General features: G+C 37.2%; 1 protein-coding gene and 2 long non-coding RNA genes across 4 annotated transcripts; all 3 read left to right on the top strand.

Moving 5' to 3' along the window:
• Window positions 1-1,536: 1,536 nt before the first annotated feature.
• On the top strand, window positions 1,537-2,826 carry LOC115256986 (uncharacterized). Its single transcript, XR_003892883.2, has 3 exons — window positions 1,537-2,281; window positions 2,349-2,442; window positions 2,511-2,826. It is a non-coding gene; the product is annotated as an uncharacterized LOC115256986 (long non-coding RNA).
• A 9,997-nt stretch (window positions 2,827-12,823) lies between these two features.
• Window positions 12,824-14,363, top strand: LOC134287252 (uncharacterized). Of its 2 annotated transcripts, none has more exons than XR_009997155.1 (2): window positions 12,824-13,522; window positions 13,643-14,363. It is a non-coding gene; the product is annotated as an uncharacterized LOC134287252 (long non-coding RNA). The 2 variants fall into 2 exon arrangements; XR_009997154.1 differs by having other exon boundaries at window positions 13,597-14,363.
• A 912-nt stretch (window positions 14,364-15,275) lies between these two features.
• LOC115267373 (uncharacterized) lies at window positions 15,276-20,148 on the top strand. Its single transcript, XM_029874361.2, has one exon. It carries the CDS (start codon window positions 18,202-18,204, stop codon window positions 19,021-19,023), a length of 822 nt encoding a protein of 273 aa, XP_029730221.2. The 5' UTR covers window positions 15,276-18,201; the 3' UTR covers window positions 19,024-20,148.
• The last annotated feature ends 443 nt before the right edge of the window (window positions 20,149-20,591 follow it).

Raw genomic sequence — 20,591 nt, 5'->3', positions numbered from 1 at the left:
AAAAAATTGTTTTCATACAAAACGCGTTAGGGTTCATTCAAAAATTACGTAACGCAAAATTTGACAATTTTAGACGTCCTCCCTCCCCCACGTAACAACTTTTGTATGGGAAATTTTGAAATTTTGTATGAAGCGTAACACATCGCCAAACCCCCTCCCTCCCCCTTGGTGTAACATAACATTTGAACGAACCCTTACAAGAATCGACAGTCTTTAATGACCAATATTGTTGCGTTACGTAATTTAAATACTGCGCCAAAGCAGCAATATAATAACATACCTTTTTCTCCTGTTTGAATAGCAGCACAATAGCTGTGGCGTAGTTATCCAATGTGTCCTCCGTTGTTTTGATTCCTAGGCTCAGGTGGTGTTCCGCCACAATGCCTACGAGCTCTTTTTGGCTATGTGTAGAAAAGTCGTCTTGCTTAGCTCTTTCCAGAAGCGATTTTCCGGTGATGGAGCTTTCCAACAGGGCAACCAGTTGGTTCGGGCCGAACGAAATAGATGCTCGGGGTGGGCGAACGGACGAGATTCCTACTGATACTGAGGGTCCGGAAGATTGGGGGATCGCCTCTGGTGGTAGTTCAACTTTTGCCTGTGGTGTTTCTGTAGTTGGCGTCCGGGTTGATGTGCACAATGGAGCTGGGTTTTCTGCCGATGAGGTGCCGTTTTCTGGCTCGTCGGGCTCTAGGTCGGGCTTCTGTGTGCCGGAGCTTTCTCCCCGGAAGATAACAGAGGCGCGAGTGTCACTGGAGCTGTTGTCGGGATCCGTTTCACCATCCGTTTCCACTGGTTCGTGACCCGACCAGTCTTCCAGCACTTCCACCTGCGCGAAGCTGATAATTTCAAAACCCTGAAAATAAAAAAAAACATTTATTTTAATTTAAAGCAATTTCAATCACCAATAAGGAATACTTACAGATTCTTGCCTCCATACGAAAAGGCGCTGGTAGATTTCGTCAACGTTGAAGTTCAGGCCGGATTCGGACAAATCATCCGACAGCTCGTCCTTGGTTACTGTGACGAGTTTTGCAGCGTCGTAACCTCGATCTGTTGGCATATATTATTTGTTTAAACGTACAGTAATATGATTAACATACATTACCTTCAAAAACCTTCAGCAATTCGATCGGGAGTCCTAAAATATCGACCGTTAATTCGGCCAGCGTCACGAAACGTTCCTCTTGCTCCGCCATTTTTTCGGTTAATGACATGTTTTGAATTATCAGTCGATACACTCAAAATTTATTTTCAGCCAATATAGGATGTAAATGTATCATTTTTAGATTTCATAGCTGTGCATATGGAAAATATGTGCAACACAATTATATTCAATGCAAGCACTTTACAATCTAAATGCCGCACATAAAATGGGGATTTTTTAAACAGATTCGCTTTTATCTGATTTGCGCACATAAAAAATAATGGAGTTTTCATTTCAGTGTACGGACATTCGAGGTACTGTCACCATATCCTGGTAAGGTGTTTTAATGGTTCAAAAACTATGGTAAAACAATATTACAACTCTGCGCAAAATGTTCACTATTGTGAATGTTGTTCACCTGAGTATCGCGGACTGACTCAATATGCTCTCTCTGCGGGAGCCAAACATTGGGAGCCAAACATTGAAGATAGAGGTTATGTTAAACCTTGTTGTACCTGTGTGCTTGATTGAAGAGTATTGTTATCTAGGTGCTGCGGATATAATCAAAACTGTAGTCACGATATCTCCATTTGCCGCTGTCAATCCGTTGGAAAGCGAGGAGAAGGATAAACATTGTTTTGAACCCTTTTCAGCTAATTTTGTAATAACTATCCATCAAAATTTCCATCGCGAATGGAAAATAATAAACTTTGCACACGAAAACAAAACTGGAATAATGGTGGATTGATCATGTTTACCATTTCCGAACAGCGTCGCGACGGCATGTTTGACAACTGCGCTGAGAGAGGTGTTTGCAAGAAAATTGAACGCTCGTGCGTGTTTACAAGCTGTGTGCCGGGAGTGTGTTGGTGTGTGTTAGCTAGCTTGAAAAATAAAACCGTTTCTATTCGCAGCACCTAGTTGTTCACATATATTTTTTTACAGTGCATAATTTAGCCAACCATAAGATAAATCAATTCAACCATAGTGGCTACTATCGGTCTGCACCTCATGTTTTCAACTGTCACTTAGCGATGTTTTTCTTCGGGAGTATTTTGTGGAGATTTATTTCGAGTTGCATTTGCACGAAAAAACAACACCGAGATCGACACTGAATTGGTATCCTGGCAAAAGATGGTGAGTATGAACAAATAAAACAACAAATAACATTGTGGTTGACCATTTTTACTTTCTATTTAAACAGTTGTTCCAACGGCACCTCGCGGCTAGATAGAGAAGAGTAATCACTCCACGTATGCTGTTCATTCCGGTGGAAAACGGCAGCGAATTTATTGATGGTAAGGTTTACAGCTAAATGCATGTTAAAGAGAGGGAAACTATAAATCCATCTCTTATTTATTCTCAGAAAGCAAAGCAGATAACGTCTTCCCGGTAATGAGCTGAATTATTCTACACTTCAAGGCAATGAGATCGACCTACGAATTTCTACCCACCAGCATGCTGTCACACACAACAACGGAATACGAATAATCCGCTCGCTATTAACCACTCAACGAAAGGACACCAGCACGGTTCCTACTTAGCTTTCGACCTCAACCAATATTCCCGAAGCTTCTCCACCACATCAGAATGCTTTTCCTGAAAACGGCCGAAGTGATCCTATACAAATTCATTACAATATGTTCAAACAATTGCTTCAGGATTAAATAATTTGAAACATATTTTCATTGCATTTTCTTCGATTTTCTTAAATTGTAAAAAAAATATAGCTAGCCTCATATAGACCACATCGGTTACTGTTCTGCTTTATGGTAGAACACCATCTATACGGTTCATGCAATTGTCCCACACAAACTTTTTCAACCTCACTTACTATGTTACTATTACTGTCGACAGGTGAAACCTAATGTCGGACGTAGTGCGCTGGACAGCGGACTTGGTCCTCTATCCAGCGCACTGTGCCCGACGTACGTCCGACACACGGTTTAGGAGAAAAATCGATTTTCGCGTGTCAAAAATTCCGATTTTCAACTGCACGAACAATATTTTATGGCATTATAAAACGACCAAGCTTTTCTGTTAGAGTCAAGTCAGGCACTAAAATCCGAGGCACTAAAAAAATTATTTGACCGACCAGCGCGCCATCTACATAAGAATACGTGAACGACAACCTTTGATGATGGCATGAAATATTTCATGAACAGCCTTCATAAATTACGTAAAAACTGATGACAACCAAGCACTAAAATTGCATGCAATATATTTTTGTGCCTCCAGGCTAGCGAATAAAAAAAAGAATATATAAGATTAAGGCAGGCCAAAAAAGGTGTATGGCGTGACGAATAAAATAAATTTTCAACGAAATAACAGTTTCACCAAACCGTCCCTAGTTGAAAGAAGACACACTGAGCTATCATCCGACGGGTAGCATGGATACTGAATCGTAAAAAATATGCACTTTGAGGAATTTTTGTATTTTGGGAGTTTCAAGGAATTTCACTATAGAAAATATTTGACGAATAAAATAAATTTTTAACGAAATAACAGTTTCACCAAACCGTCCCTAGTTGAAAGAAGACACACTGAGCTATCATCCGACAGGTAGCATGGATACTGAATCGTAAAAAATATGCACTTTGAGGAATTTTTGTATTTTAGTGGTTCAAAGGAGTTTCACTATAGAAAATATTTGACGAATAAAATAAATTTTTAACGAAATAACAGTTTCACCAAACCGTCCCTTGTTGAAAGAAGACACACTGAGCTATCATCCGACGGGTAGCATGGATACTGAATCGTAAAAAATATGCACTTTGAGGAATTTTTGTATTTTAGTGGTTCAAAGGAATTTCACTATAGAAAATATTTGACGAATAAAATAAATTTTTAACGAAATAACAGTTTCACCAAACCGTCCCTAGTTGAAAGAAGACACACTGAGCTATCATCCGACGGGTAGCATGGATACTGAATCGTAAAAAATATGCACTTTGAGGAATTTTTGTATTTTGGGAGTTTCAAGGAATTTCACTATAGAAAATATTTGACGAATAAAATAAATTTTTAACGAAATAACAGTTTCACCAAACCGTCCCTTGTTGAAAGAAGACACACTGAGCTATCATCTGACGGGTAGCATGGATACTGAATCGTAAAAAATATGCACTTTGAGGAATTTTTGTATTTTGAGAGTTTCAAGAAATTTCACTATAGAAAATATTTGACGAATAAAATAAATTTTTAACGAAATAACAGTTTCACCAAACCATTCCTAGTTGAAAGAAGACACACTGAGCTATCATCCGACGGGTAGCATGGATACTGAATCGTAAAAAAATGCACTTTGAGGAATTTTTGTATTTTGGGAGTTTCAAGGAATTTCACTATAGAAAATATTTGACGAATAAAATAAATTTTTAACGAAATAACAGTTTCACCAAACCGTCCCTTGTTGAAAGAAGACACACTGAGCTATCATCTGACGGGTAGCATGGATACTGAATCGTAAAAAATATGCACTTTGAGGAATTTTTGTATTTTGGGAGTTTCAAGGAATTTCACTATAGAAAATATTTGACGAATAAAATAAATTTTTAACGAAATAACAGTTTCACCAAACCGTCCCTAGTTGAAAGAAGACACACTGAGCTATCATCCGACGGGTAGCATGGATACTGAATCGTAAAAAATATGCACTTTCAGAACTTTTTGCATTTTGGGAGTTTCAAGGAATTTCACTATTGAAAATATTTGACGAATAAAATAATTTTTTAACGAAATAACAGTTTCACCAAACCGTCCCTAGTTGAAAGAAGACACACTGAGCTATCATCCGACGGGTAGCATGGATACTGAATCGTAAAAAATATGCACTTTGAGGAGTTTTTGTATTTTAGTGGTTCAAAGGAGTTTCACTATAGAAAATATTTGACGAATAAAATAAATTTTTAACGAAATAACAGTTTCACCAAACCGTCCCTAGTTGAAAGAAGTCACACTGAGCTATCATCCGACGGGTAGCATGGATACTGAATCGTAAAAAATATGCACTTTGAGGAATTTTTGTATTTTGGGAGTTTCAAGGAATTTCACTATAGAAAATATTTGACGAATAAAATAAATTTTTAACGAAATAACAGTTTCACCAAACCGTCCCTAGTTGAAAGAAGACACACTGAGCTATCATCCGACGGGTAGCATGGATACTGAATCGTAAAAAAATATGCACTTTGAGGAATTTTTGTATTTTGGGAGTTTCAAGGAATTTCACTATAGAAAATATTTGACGAATAAAATAAATTTTTAACGAAATAACAGTTTCACCAAACCGTCCCTTGTTGAAAGAAGACACACTGAGCTATCATCTGACGGGTAGCATGGATACTGAATCGTAAAAAATATGCACTTTGAGGAATTTTTGTATTTTGGGAGTTTCAAGGAATTTCACTATAGAAAATATTTGACGAATAAAATAAATTTTTAACGAAATAACAGTTTCACCAAACCATTCCTAGTTGAAAGAAGACACACTGAGCTATCATCCGACGGGTAGCATGGATACTGAATCGTAAAAAATATGCACTTTGAGGAATTTTTGTATTTTGGGAGTTTCAAGGAATTTCACTATAGAAAATATTTGACGAATAAAATAAATTTTTAACGAAATAACAGTTTCACCAAACCATCCCTAGTCGAAAGAAGACACACTGAGCTATCATCCGACGGGTAGCATGGATACTGAATCGTAAAAAATATGCACTTTGAGGAATTTTTGTATTTTGGGAGTTTCAAGGAATTTCACTATAGAAAATATTTGACGAATAAAATAAATTTTTAACGAAATAACAGTTTCACCAAACCATTCCTAGTTGAAAGAAGACACACTGAGCTATCATCTGACGGGTAGCATGGATACTGAATCGTAAAAAATATGCACTTTGAGGAATTTTTGTATTTTGGGAGTTTCAAGGAATTTCACTATAGAAAATATTTGACGAATAAAATAAATTTTTAACGAAACAACAGTTTCACCAAACCGTCCCTAGTTGAAAGAAGACACACTGAGCTATCATCCGACGGGTAGCATGGATACTGAATCGTAAAAAATATGCACTTTGAGGAATTTTTGTATTTTGGGAGTTTCAAGGAATTTCACTATAGAAAATATTTGACGAATAAAATAAATTTTTAACGAAATAACAGTTTCACCAAACCGTCCCTAGTTGAAAGAAGACACACTGAGCTATCATCCGACGGGTAGCATGGATACTGAATCGTAAAAAATATGCACTTTGAGGAATTTTTGTATTTTGGGAGTTTCAAGGAATTTCACTATAGAAAATATTTGACGAATAAAATAAATTTTTAACGAAATAACAGTTTCACCAAACCGTCCCTAGTCGAAAGAAGACACACTGAGCTATCATCCGACGGGTAGCATGGATACTGAATCGTAAAAAATATGCACTTTGAGGAGTTTTTGTATTTTAGTGGTTCAAAGGAATTTCACTATAGAAAATATTTGACGAATAAAATAAATTTTTAACGAAATAACAGTTTCATCAAACCGTCCCTAGTCGAAAGAAGACACACTGAGCTATCATCCGACGGGTAGCATGGATACTGAATCGTAAAAAATATGCACTTTCAGAACTTTTTGCATTTTGGGAGTTTCAAGGAATTTCACTATTGAAAATATTTGACGAATAAAATAATTTTTTAACGAAATAACAGTTTCACCAAACCGTCCCTAGTTGAAAGAAGACACACTGAGCTATCATCCGACGGGTAGCATGGATACTGAATCGTAAAAAATATGCACTTTGAGGAGTTTTTGTATTTTAGTGGTTCAAAGGAGTTTCACTATAGAAAATATTTGACGAATAAAATAAATTTTTAACGAAATAACAGTTTCACCAAACCGTCCCTAGTTGAAATACTGAATACTGAGCTATCATCCGACGGGTAGCATGGATACTGAATCGTAAAAAATATGCACTTTGAGGAATTTTTGTATTTTGGGAGTTTCAAGGAATTTCACTATAGAAAATATTTGACGAATAAAATAAATTTTTAACGAAATAACAGTTTCACCAAACCGTCCCAAGTTGAAAGAAGACACACTGAGCTATCATCCGACGGGTAGCATGGATACTGAATCGTAAAAAATATGCACTTTGAGGAATTTTTGTATTTTGGGAGTTTCAAGGAATTTCACTATAGAAAATATTTGACGAATAAAATAAATTTTTAACGAAATAACAATTTCACCAAACCGTCCCTAGTCGAAAGAAGACACACTGAGCTATCATCCGACGGGTAGCATGGATACTGAATCGTAAAAAATATGCACTTTCAGAACTTTTTGCATTTTGGGAGTTTCAAGGAATTTCACTATTGAAAATATTTGACGAATAAAATAATTTTTTAACGAAATAACAGTTTCACCAAACCGTCCCTAGTTGAAAGAAGACACACTGAGCTATCATCCGACGGGTAGCATGGATACTGAATCGTAAAAAATATGCACTTTGAGGAGTTTTTGTATTTTAGTGGTTCAAAGGAATTTCACTATAGAAAATATTTGACGAATAAAATAAATTTTTAACGAAATAACAGTTTCATCAAACCGTCCCTAGTCGAAAGAAGACACACTGAGCTATCATCCGACGGGTAGCATGGATACTGAATCGTAAAAATATGCACTTTCAGAACTTTTTGCATTTTGGGAGTTTCAAGGAATTTCACTATTGAAAATATTTGACGAATAAAATAATTTTTTAACGAAATAACAGTTTCACCAAACCGTCCCTAGTTGAAAGAAGACACACTGAGCTATCATCCGACGGGTAGCATGGATACTGAATCGTAAAAAATATGCACTTTGAGGAGTTTTTGTATTTTAGTGGTTCAAAGGAATTTCACTATAGAAAATATTTGACGAATAAAATAAATTTTTAACGAAATAACAGTTTCATCAAACCGTCCCTAGTCGAAAGAAGACACACTGAGCTATCATCCGACGGGTAGCATGGATACTGAATCGTAAAAAATATGCACTTTCAGAACTTTTTGCATTTTGGGAGTTTCAAGGAATTTCACTATTGAAAATATTTGACGAATAAAATAATTTTTTAACGAAATAACAGTTTCACCAAACCGTCCCTAGTTGAAAGAAGACACACTGAGCTATCATCCGACGGGTAGCATGGATACTGAATCGTAAAAAATATGCACTTTGAGGAGTTTTTGTATTTTAGTGGTTCAAAGGAATTTCACTATAGAAAATATTTGACGAATAAAATAAATTTTTAACGAAATAACAGTTTCATCAAACCGTCCCTAGTCGAAAGAAGACACACTGAGCTATCATCCGACGGGTAGCATGGATACTGAATCGTAAAAAATATGCACTTTCAGAACTTTTTGCATTTTGGGAGTTTCAAGGAATTTCACTATTGAAAATATTTGACGAATAAAATAATTTTTTAACGAAATAACAGTTTCACCAAACCGTCCCTAGTTGAAAGAAGACATACTGAGCTATCATCCGACGGGTAGCATGGATACTGAATCGTAAAAAATATGCACTTTGAGGAGTTTTTGTATTTTAGTGGTTCAAAGGAATTTCACTATAGAAAATATTTGACGAATAAAATAAATTTTTAACGAAATAACAGTTTCATCAAACCGTCCCTAGTCAAAAGAAGACACACTGAGCTATCATCCGACGGGTAGCATGGATACTGAATCGTAAAAAATATGCACTTTCAGAACTTTTTGCATTTTGGGAGTTTCAAGGAATTTCACTATTGAAAATATTTGACGAATAAAATAATTTTTTAACGAAATAACAGTTTCACCAAACCGTCCCTAGTTGAAAGAAGACACACTGAGCTATCATCCGACGGGTAGCATGGATACTGAATCGTAAAAAATATGCACTTTGAGGAGTTTTTGTATTTTAGTGGTTCAAAGGAGTTTCACTATAGAAAATATTTGACGAATAAAATAAATTTTTAACGAAATAACAGTTTCATCAAACCGTCCCTAGTTGAAAGAAGTCACACTGAGCTATCATCCGACGGGTAGCATGGATACTGAATCGTAAAAAATATGCACTTTGAGGAATTTTTGTATTTTGGGAGTTTCAAGGAATTTCACTATAGAAAATATTTGACGAATAAAATAAATTTTTAACGAAATAACAGTTTCACCAAACCGTCCCTAGTTGAAAGAAGACACACTGAGCTATCATCCGACGGGTAGCATGGATACTGAATCGTAAAAAATATGCACTTTGAGGAATTTTTGTATTTTGGGAGTTTCAAGGAATTTCACTATAGAAAATATTTGACGAATAAAATAAATTTTTAACGAAATAACAGTTTCACCAAACCGTCCCTAGTCGAAAGAAGACACACTGAGCTATCATCCGACGGGTAGCATGGATACTGAATCGTAAAAAATATGCACTTTGAGGAGTTTTTGTATTTTAGTGGTTCAAAGGAATTTCACTATAGAAAATATTTGACGAATAAAATAAATTTTTAACGAAATAACAGTTTCATCAAACCGTCCCTAGTCGAAAGAAGACACACTGAGCTATCATCCGACGGGTAGCATGGATACTGAATCGTAAAAAATATGCACTTTCAGAACTTTTTGCATTTTGGGAGTTTCAAGGAATTTCACTATTGAAAATATTTGACGAATAAAATAATTTTTTAACGAAATAACAGTTTCACCAAACCGTCCCTAGTTGAAAGAAGACACACTGAGCTATCATCCGACGGGTAGCATGGATACTGAATCGTAAAAAATATGCACTTTGAGGAGTTTTTGTATTTTAGTGGTTCAAAGGAATTTCACTATAGAAAATATTTGACGAATAAAATAAATTTTTAACGAAATAACAGTTTCATCAAACCGTCCCTAGTCAAAAGAAGACACACTGAGCTATCATCCGACGGGTAGCATGGATACTGAATCGTAAAAAATATGCACTTTCAGAACTTTTTGCATTTTGGGAGTTTCAAGGAATTTCACTATTGAAAATATTTGACGAATAAAATAATTTTTTAACGAAATAACAGTTTCACCAAACCGTCCCTAGTTGAAAGAAGACACACTGAGCTATCATCCGACGGGTAGCATGGATACTGAATCGTAAAAAATATGCACTTTGAGGAGTTTTTGTATTTTAGTGGTTCAAAGGAGTTTCACTATAGAAAATATTTGACGAATAAAATAAATTTTTAACGAAATAACAGTTTCACCAAACCGTCCCTAGTTGAAAGAAGTCACACTGAGCTATCATCCGACGGGTAGCATGGATACTGAATCGTAAAAAATATGCACTTTGAGGAATTTTTGTATTTTGGGAGTTTCAAGGAATTTCACTATAGAAAATATTTGACGAATAAAATAAATTTTTAACGAAATAACAGTTTCACCAAACCGTCCCTAGTTGAAAGAAGACACACTGAGCTATCATCCGACGGGTAGCATGGATACTGAATCGTAAAAAATATGCACTTTGAGGAATTTTTGTATTTTGGGAGTTTCAAGGAATTTCACTATAGAAAATATTTGACGAATAAAATAAATTTTTAACGAAATAACAGTTTCACCAAACCGTCCCTTGTTGAAAGAAGACACACTGAGCTATCATCTGACGGGTAGCATGGATACTGAATCGTAAAAAATATGCACTTTGAGGAATTTTTGTATTTTGGGAGTTTCAAGGAATTTCACTATAGAAAATATTTGACGAATAAAATAAATTTTTAACGAAATAACAGTTTCACCAAACCATTCCTAGTTGAAAGAAGACACACTGAGCTATCATCCGACGGGTAGCATGGATACTGAATCGTAAAAAATATGCACTTTGAGGAATTTTTGTATTTTGGGAGTTTCAAGGAATTTCACTATAGAAAATATTTGACGAATAAAATAAATTTTTAACGAAATAACAGTTTCACCAAACCATCCCTAGTCGAAAGAAGACACACTGAGCTATCATCCGACGGGTAGCATGGATACTGAATCGTAAAAAATATGCACTTTGAGGAATTTTTGTATTTTGGGAGTTTCAAGGAATTTCACTATAGAAAATATTTGACGAATAAAATAAATTTTTAACGAAATAACAGTTTCACCAAACCATTCCTAGTTGAAAGAAGACACACTGAGCTATCATCTGACGGGTAGCATGGATACTGAATCGTAAAAAATATGCACTTTGAGGAATTTTTGTATTTTGGGAGTTTCAAGGAATTTCACTATAGAAAATATTTGACGAATAAAATAAATTTTTAACGAAATAACAGTTTCACCAAACCGTCCCTAGTTGAAAGAAGACACACTGAGCTATCATCTGACGGGTAGCATGGATACTGAATCGTAAAAAATATGCACTTTGAGGAATTTTTGTATTTTGGGAGTTTCAAGGAATTTCACTATAGAAAATATTTGACGAATAAAATAAATTTTTAACGAAATAACAGTTTCACCAAACCGTCCCTAGTTGAAAGAAGACACACTGAGCTATCATCTGACGGGTAGCATGGATACTGAATCGTAAAAAATATGCACTTTGAGGAATTTTTGTATTTTGGGAGTTTCAAGGAATTTCACTATAGAAAATATTTGACGAATAAAATAAATTTTTAACGAAATAACAGTTTCACCAAACCGTCCCTAGTCGAAAGAAGACACACTGAGCTATCATCCGACGGGTAGCATGGATACTGAATCGTAAAAAATATGCACTTTGATGAGTTTTTGTATTTCAGTGGTTCAAAGGAATTTCACTATAGAAAATATTTGACGAATAAAATAAATTTTTAACGAAATAACAGTTTCACCAAACCGTCCCTAGTCGAAAGAAGACACACTGAGCTATCATCCGACGGGTAGCATGGATACTGAATCGTAAAAAATATGCACTTTGAGGAGTTTTTGTATTTTAGTGGTTCAAAGGAATTTCACTATAGAAAATATTTGACGAATAAAATAAATTTTTAACGAAATAACAGTTTCACCAAACCGTCCCTAGTCGAAAGAAGACACACTGAGCTATCATCCGACGGGTAGCATGGATACTGAATCGTAAAAAATATGCACTTTGAGGAGTTTTTGTATTTTAGTGGTTCAAAGGAGTTTCACTATAGAAAATATTTGACGAATAAAATAAATTTTTAACGAAATAACAGTTTCACCAAACCGTCCCTAGTTGAAAGAAGACACACTGAGCTATCATCTGACGGGTAGCATGGATACTGAATCGTAAAAAATATGCACTTTGAGGAGTTTTTGTATTTTGGGAGTTTCAAGGAATTTCACTATAGAAAATATTTGACGAATAAAATAAATTTTTAACGAAATAACAGTTTCACCAAACCGTCCCTAGTCGAAAGAAGACACACTGAGCTATCATCCGACGGGTAGCATGGATACTGAATCGTAAAAAATATGCACTTTGAGGAGTTTTTGTATTTTAGTGGTTCAAAGGAATTTCACTATAGAAAATATTTGACGAATAAAATAAATTTTTAACGAAATAACAGTTTCACCAAACCGTCCCTAGTCGAAAGAAGACACACTGAGCTATCATCCGACGGGTAGCATGGATACTGAATCGTAAAAAATATGCACTTTGAGGAGTTTTTGTATTTTAGTGGTTCAAAGGAATTTCACTATAGAAAATATTTTGTAACCGTTCGGTTCCAATATTAACTTGTTGGCTCCACCATCAATCCTTTTGCCCCATTCTCCCCTACAGAAACGTACACACTGGGAGAGACACACTCACGGGTTGACAACACCAGCGGCAAGTGAGTGAGCGTCCCCCTTTCTCGAGATTTACCAAGCTATGACAAATCGATTGATTCGAGCAGTTTGAACATGGAAAAACATAATAGCTCACAGGCCTAATGGTTTAGTGTCCAATCCACAGATGGCGATACAACGTAAAGGGTGAACAAACATGGCCCTTAACATTAAATTTATGTTTAATAGATGTTATAAAAGCGGCAATGATCGACAAAAGAACTCTCTTTGTGACTTTGATCCTCGAACGGAATCGTAGTGCGCGCGGTTATTCTAATTAGTCGAGGTTAGAAAAGAAAACCTCTTTTGTGGTGTAATAGTTTTATATTTTTTTGTGTTGTATCTTTGTTTAGGGTCGAGTACAAAGGATTTACAAAACCAGTATTTGTACAACAAAATGTGTTAGTAAAATTAGTGAATGTTTAGTTAAAAACTATGTTAGTATGGTTAGTGTGTTAATGTGTTAATCGGTAAAAATCGTTTCCTAAAAACCTAATTTGAATTAAAATTGTAGCTAAAAGTATGTAATTCCACGAGCAAAAATACCAACGAAGACAAACATATTAAAAAGATAAGAAAAAGGTAACTATCAAACTAGAACCAAAATGTGAGGTTAGTTACAGTGACGTCGCAGGGCATTAATACTTGGTGGCCAGGTCCATGCAAAGGGCCTTTTTCTTTTGTGCCTTTTTTCTAAAACAGCCAGTTCTCTACCACGGCGGAGAAGTTCACGGGAGAACCCGCACTAAGTTGTGAAGAGGCTGTGGAAATGAAGTGAACGTTGTGCCCATTGTAGATGTTCGGCAGGCTTTCCAGAAACCGCCATTGTGTCAACCCCGAGTATATGCCCGTCATCGGTAGTGCACTCGACCGCCATCTTCCAAAAGTCCATCGGGAAGATATCTGCCAAACACGCCGTAACAACTCTCGCCCAAAGTCTGGCAACCCGTCCGCACACCTGGACGAGCAGCCACCAGTGATGACGCTGGTCTTCGACCGGCTACCCCAAGCTACCTCATCAACCAGGATCCGGATCCACGTCGAGTATCCAAAGAGCATGCAAGTATAGACCCCTTTTGACGTCACCAATAAATGATTGTAAATTGTAATTAGCTTCCGTGGTAGCTTATTAGTAGAAAGTGCAACCCTAAATGTGAAATTCTTACACCACTTTGCCCCGTTTTACCGAGTTCATAACGGAACTTCCAAACCTCGCCGTTCGGGGATTCCAGTTCTCATTCCATTTACAGACGTTGCCCAGTTATGTTTGTCCGTCCTTGATTGTTTAACCGTTTGTGGAAAGGAGATTCGTAAATTATCCTGTCCTGCTTGATTCTCTCATTTGTGGCCAGTGTACAGTGGGAAAGGAATGTGTTAAACGACCCTGTAGAACCCTATCCCATGAGCTTCCGAGTTACAATTTGACGAATAAAATAAATTTTTAACGAAATAACAGTTTCACCAAACCGTCCCTAGTCGAAAGAAGACACACTGAGCTATCATCCGACGGGTAGCATGGATACTGAATCGTAAAAAATATGCACTTTGAGGAGTTTTTGTATTTTAGTGGTTCAAAGGAGTTTCACTATAGAAAATATTTGACGAATAAAATAAATTTTTAACGAAATAACAGTTTCACCAAACCGTCCCTAGTTGAAAGAAGACACACTGAGCTATCATCTGACGGGTAGCATGGATACTGAATCGTAAAAAATATGCACTTTGAGGAATTTTTGTATTTTGGGAGTTTCAAGGAATTTCACTATAGAAAATATTTGACGAATAAAATAAATTTTTAACGAAATAACAGTTTCACCAAACTGTCCCTAGTCGAAAGAAGACACACTGAGCTATCATCCGACGGGTAGCATGGATACTGAATCGTAAAAAATATGCACTTTGAGGAGTTTTTGTATTTTAGTGGTTCAAAGGAATTTCACTATAGAAAATATTTGACGAATAAAATAAATTTTTAACGATATAACAGTTTCACCAAACCGTCCCTAGTCGAAAGAAGACACACTGAGCTATCATCCGACGGGTAGCATGGATACTGAATCGTAAAAAATATGCACTTTGAGGAGTTTTTGTATTTTAGTGGTTCAAAGGAATTTCACTATAGAAAATATTTGACGAATAAAATAAATTTTTAACGAAATAACAGTTTCACCAAACCGTCCCTAGTTGAACTAGGGACGGTTTGGTGAAACTGTTATTTCGTTAAAAATTTATTTTATTCGTCAAATATTTTCTATAGTGAAATTCCTTGAAACTCCCAAAATACAAAAAGTTCTGAAAGTGCATATTTTTTACGATTCAGTATCCATGCTACCCGTCGGATGATAGCTCAGTGTGTCTTCTTTCGACTAGGGACGGTTTGATGAAACTGTTATTTCGTTAAAAATTTATTTTATTCGTCAAATATTTTCTATAGTGAAATTCCTTTGAACCACTAAAATACAAAAACTCCTCAAAGTGCATATTTTTTACGATTCAGTATCCATGCTACCCGTCGGATGATAGCTCAGTGTGTCTTCTTTCGACTAGGGACGGTTTGGTGAAACTGTTATTTCGTTAAAAATTTATTTTATTCGTCAAATATTTTCTATAGTGAAATTCCTTGAAACTCCCAAAATACAAAAATTCCTCAAAGTGCATATTTTTTACGATTCAGTATCCATGCTACCCGTCGGATGATAGCTCAGTGTGTCTTCTTTCAACTAGGGACGGTTTGGTGAAACTGTTATTTCGTTAAAAATTTATTTTATTCGTCAAATATTTTCTATAGTGAAAATCCTTGAAACTCCCAAAATACAAAAATTCCTCAAAGTGCATATTTTTTACGATTCAGTATCCATGCTACCCGTCAGATGATAGCTCAGTGTGTCTTCTTTCAACTAGGGACGGTTTGGTGAAACTGTTATTTCGTTAAAAATTTATTTTATTCGTCAAATATTTTCTATAGTGAAATTCCTTGAAACTCCCAAAATACAAAAATTCCTCAAAGTGCATATTTTTTACGATTCAGTATCCATGCTACCCGTCGGATGATAGCTCAGTGTGTCTTCTTTCAACTAGGGATGGTTTGGTGAAACTGTTATTTCGTTAAAAATTTATTTTATTCGTCAAATATTTTCTATAGTGAAATTCCTTTGAACCACTAAAATACAAAAACTCATCAAAGTGCATATTTTTTACGATTCAGTATCCATGCTACCCGTCGGATGATAGCTCAGTGTGTCTTCTTTCGACTAGGGACGGTTTGGTGAAACTGTTATTTCGTTAAAAATTTATTTTATTCGTCAAATATTTTCTATAGTGAAATTCCTTTGAACCACTAAAATACAAAAACTCCTCAAAGTGCATATTTTTTACGATTCAGTATCCATGCTACCCGTCGGATGATAGCTCAGTGTGTCTTCTTTCGACTAGGGACGGTTTGGTGAAACTGTTATTTCGTTAAAAATTTATTTTATTCGTCAAATATTTTCTATAGTGAAATTCCTTTGAACCACTAAAATACAAAAACTCCTCAAAGTGCATATTTTTTACGATTCAGTATCCATGCTACCCGTCGGATGATAGCTCAGTGTGTCTTCTTTCGACTAGGGACGGTTTGGTGAAACTGTTATTTCGTTAAAAATTTATTTTATTCGTCAAATATTTTCTATAGTGAAATTCCTTTGAACCACTAAAATACAAAAACTCCTCAAAGTGCATATTTTTTACGATTCAGTATCCATGCTTGTAACCGTTTGGTTACAAATTGTTGATTTTTGTTTTGTATTATATGTTGTGTGTCGGACCCTTCACGTTTCTTGTGTAAAAACAGTAGGAAATACCACAGAAGTGAAAGGGTCAAGTACCGCTGTAAATGTGTTGTCTTGCTACCATCGATCAAATATGGAATAGAAATTGTACTTCGAGTGAAACAGCATGTAGATGATGACCGAAAGAATGACGGATGGTGGGAATAATTGAACAGAACGGCCATTGCCCAAAACTGGCGAATAGTTTAACAGGCGTCCGTGTGCTAAGACGTGTGATTTTCATGGTGCAGTGATTCTGACTGAGTGAACGAACCCCCCCCCCCCCTTTTCATAGCAGGAGCTAGGCTGTGCTTTGGGGAAGATACTGCTCAGGTAATTTGAATGCCCTGCATTCTATTTGAAGATTGGTTGTTAAAATGTACCGTCCATAGGACCTCTTTTGTTTGGACCTTTAAGTCCCACCGTCCAGCACACGGGTCGGCCCGCGAAGCCATCAGGCTTCCGCGCCTAACTCGACAAGGAGTTTTACCGTCCTTTTCCGGACGGATCCTCAGGCAGATCGCCTTAACCGTCAAGGAGGATTTCCCCTCTCGACTTGCCAAGGTGGCCATGCCACGGTCGGTCGATTGCGCCCACGAGGGAAGACGCCAGTGATCCCCCCCCCAGCAACGCCTGCTGGTCCCGTCGGCCGAGTACCGGCCCCGATCGCCATCCGGCGAGAATTTCGGCCGCACAGCTCGACAGGAGTCGCTGTGTCGGCCATCGACACCACCTTCAAGCAGCAGCGGTATGTACCGGTACCACCGATATTAGCATAGGAAACACTTAACAAATTAATACTCAAATTATTCACAAAACAACACGCACACGCCACAAAGTAGGAATTTTCAATAAAATGCATAAGTAACGTTAAAGATCCGTGTTCTTAGTTTTTGTATCGCGAACCGCCCTTGATTACCCGGTAGCTAGCCGACCCTGGGATTGCCGGAGAGTCTCTTGCGTCTTGAGTCGGCCCGGCACTGTAGTATTGACGATAAGTTTCACTTGGCACCCAGCCAAAAGTCCGCGAAAGGTAATCAAGGGACCGAAGTAGCATACAAAAATCTATCGATTTTTGCCGACGGGAGGTGGCAGGGATACGTGCTTGCACGTATGTCTCGCCCCTTACGCACTATCTTCACTCACTTGCGAAATCTGTGATAAGTCGAAGCTTTTGCTTCAAAAGAGGTCCTGAGCACATCACGGACACATTTGCTCTCGATTCTCGTTTTTACCGCATAAAAATTCGTTGATGTTGGCAAATTTTGTGTATCGTGATCCGTTTATGCATTGTCCAAACATAGATCATAATTGAACTTTACTTTACCTACTTGTCCAATGAATCATGACAACAATAGCGCACTATTTATTTTAACATGTTTGTTTTGATCCGTCCCATTGTTTTATGATTTTATTTTTACCCATCCACAACACATCTCCGATTCTCATACAATGACACGCAAGCGGCGAGCAAAGGCTAAGGCCAATTATAAATTAATTGATTGGCAGCCGACGACGTACGATGCGGACGAGTCGGACTTGGAGGACTCTTTCGAGATGCCTCGTCCGTTGCTCTCGACGCATCCTAACTACCCGCTAGAGGAGTTAGAGCTGGACCTCGAAGAGACTTTGCATACCATTCGGGAGCAAAGGACTTCGGGGGTGATGATGCCAGCAGACGTCATAAAAATTAAAAGAATCATTTACGTGTTTATGCGTGACATGAACATCGTCACATGCGATGTAAATTCTCGCTATTTGCCCCCCAGCGCGACATGCGAGTATAGGGCGACGGAGTCAGAACCAGAGGAAGAGATCGAGTTGATCATCCCTAGTTCTGATTCCGAAGACTTCGAAATGTCCTTCAGCGAGCCCGAATCTGATTCGGAAGACCTGCTTCAGGTAGAAATGGGAACGAAAAGAAGCCCAGTGTCACGCTATTCTTCCGGTTACTTTTCCCCCGAATTTGACACCAGTAAGTCGGTGCTTCATTCATCGAGTTTTCCCCGAGACTTACCTGGTGAAGCTTTCCTTACTTCCAAAGAACAAACTTCGAACCCTGAATCCCTACGAAAGCAGACCCGATCGTTCAAGATCCGGAAAAAGGCCAACCCAAATCTTCAAGCGGAACCTACGGCCAAAGAACTGTGCAGCGTAAACCTATCTTCGATCTTGGAACCCTACCCTTCAACGAATATTCCCAGTTCCGGACGCACACCTGGAACCCCCCAAAAGGTCTTTTCATTCAATAAAAAGAAAAACAAATGCCACTAAGACTTCAAACATATTTATTTAATATTTATTTCTTTCCACTTCACTTCCTATTTTTCCGGCAGTTTGCCGTTAATCCGGTGAGGTGTGGGAGCATCGGCAATTCCCCAGTCGCCGACGGTGAACACCGCTGGATGGAAGATGATCTGAAAAGAGAGAAATAGAAACTGTTTTTAGCAATTAAATAACACCGAAGGACTATGGAATTGTTAGTCGATTGTGTTAGTTGTTATGAGAATCGTTAGCTGTTAGTCCTGTTTAGTCGGACCGACGGATGAAAGACTCCGATCGGTCGTGAAGAAAGGCTAACATGCAAGTAATAATAGATCCAACTTACCTTGATTTATCATCGGGGATCCATACCGGGGTTGGCAGGACCGGCGGAAAATGCGAGGTATTGCGTATTTCACCTCGTTTTCCCCACCTGCAGAACTGCCGGGAGGGGATCGCCCACTTTGTTTTGATTGGCCAATCTAAAATAAACACCAATCACCTTAGAGAGGTTGATTATTTTAATGTGTACACTGAACTTACCTGATTTCATCTTGCTCCGCTAAGATGGTCATCAAGGTCCCGGGACCATTATGGGTTTGCTATGGGCCAATCTTTCGTCGCAAAGATTGTGGCCACATAGACCAACAACCCAAGAATGAATGATTTCATTCACCTGAAAAAGACAAATACATACGAAGATAAGTCTTCGGTATGTTTCATACATATACGTACGTATTACTTATCACGAATACATCAGAAAATGCCACTTTATTCACTTTTCACTTCGAGTTGAATTCCAACTGCACAACATAAGGTAAACAACAACATAACGAACAATAGATATGCTGTGTCAGTCCACTTTGACAGACTCATGACGTTTCGCAAACTGTCACTGTCACTGTTGTGTCAAACAGTTTGCCCGCCGGCGAATCAATCCCGCCTGGGGATTCGGCCGTGCTGATCGAATGTGATCTTTGTGTTGTAAATATTTGCAAATAGGGTTGTAAAATTGTTTTTCGTTGCGCAACGTGTAAATAGAGTTGTCTACCCATAATTCGGGATATTTAATAAGATTTTTAAAATGTTGTGTACATATTTATTTTGCATGTTTTAATTTATTTCGTTTTCCGATTTTAAAATTGTTGCGGTTGATGCGACAATGGGAAAAGTTTCGGGACTCCTATTTAGCAGACTCGTTTTTGCTTTAGAGAATGCTTTAAGCTGTAAATTTATTTTCTTTAATTATTACATATTTAATAAATAGTGTTTTAACGACTTACGTTTTTAGTCCTTCCTTTTAATTTGTCTGTCACTGTCCGCAACCTTTTAGTTGATTTTAACTTGTCTGTGTCGTACAAATTTTGGTAAATTTAATGTTATATATGTGTATTTAGGTGTACTTACAAATTCCAATAATAAATATAGAAATAAATTCAAATCAACAAGTAATTCAATAATTATAATAGAAATTAAGAAATTCCAAACCACGTTTGTCTAGCTATTTGTTTTGTGTTGTTTTATCTTTGTTCACCTCGTTGACAGCTGCGTAGATCCCCGGTACAGAAGGTTGATCAATG

This window comes from Aedes albopictus, chromosome 2 (genome assembly GCF_035046485.1).
Source record: "Aedes albopictus strain Foshan chromosome 2, AalbF5, whole genome shotgun sequence".
NCBI lineage: Eukaryota > Metazoa > Arthropoda > Insecta > Diptera > Culicidae > Aedes > Aedes albopictus.
The sequence above is the reverse complement of the archived record's forward strand: the minus strand, read 5'-3'. Positions and strand labels throughout refer to the sequence as shown.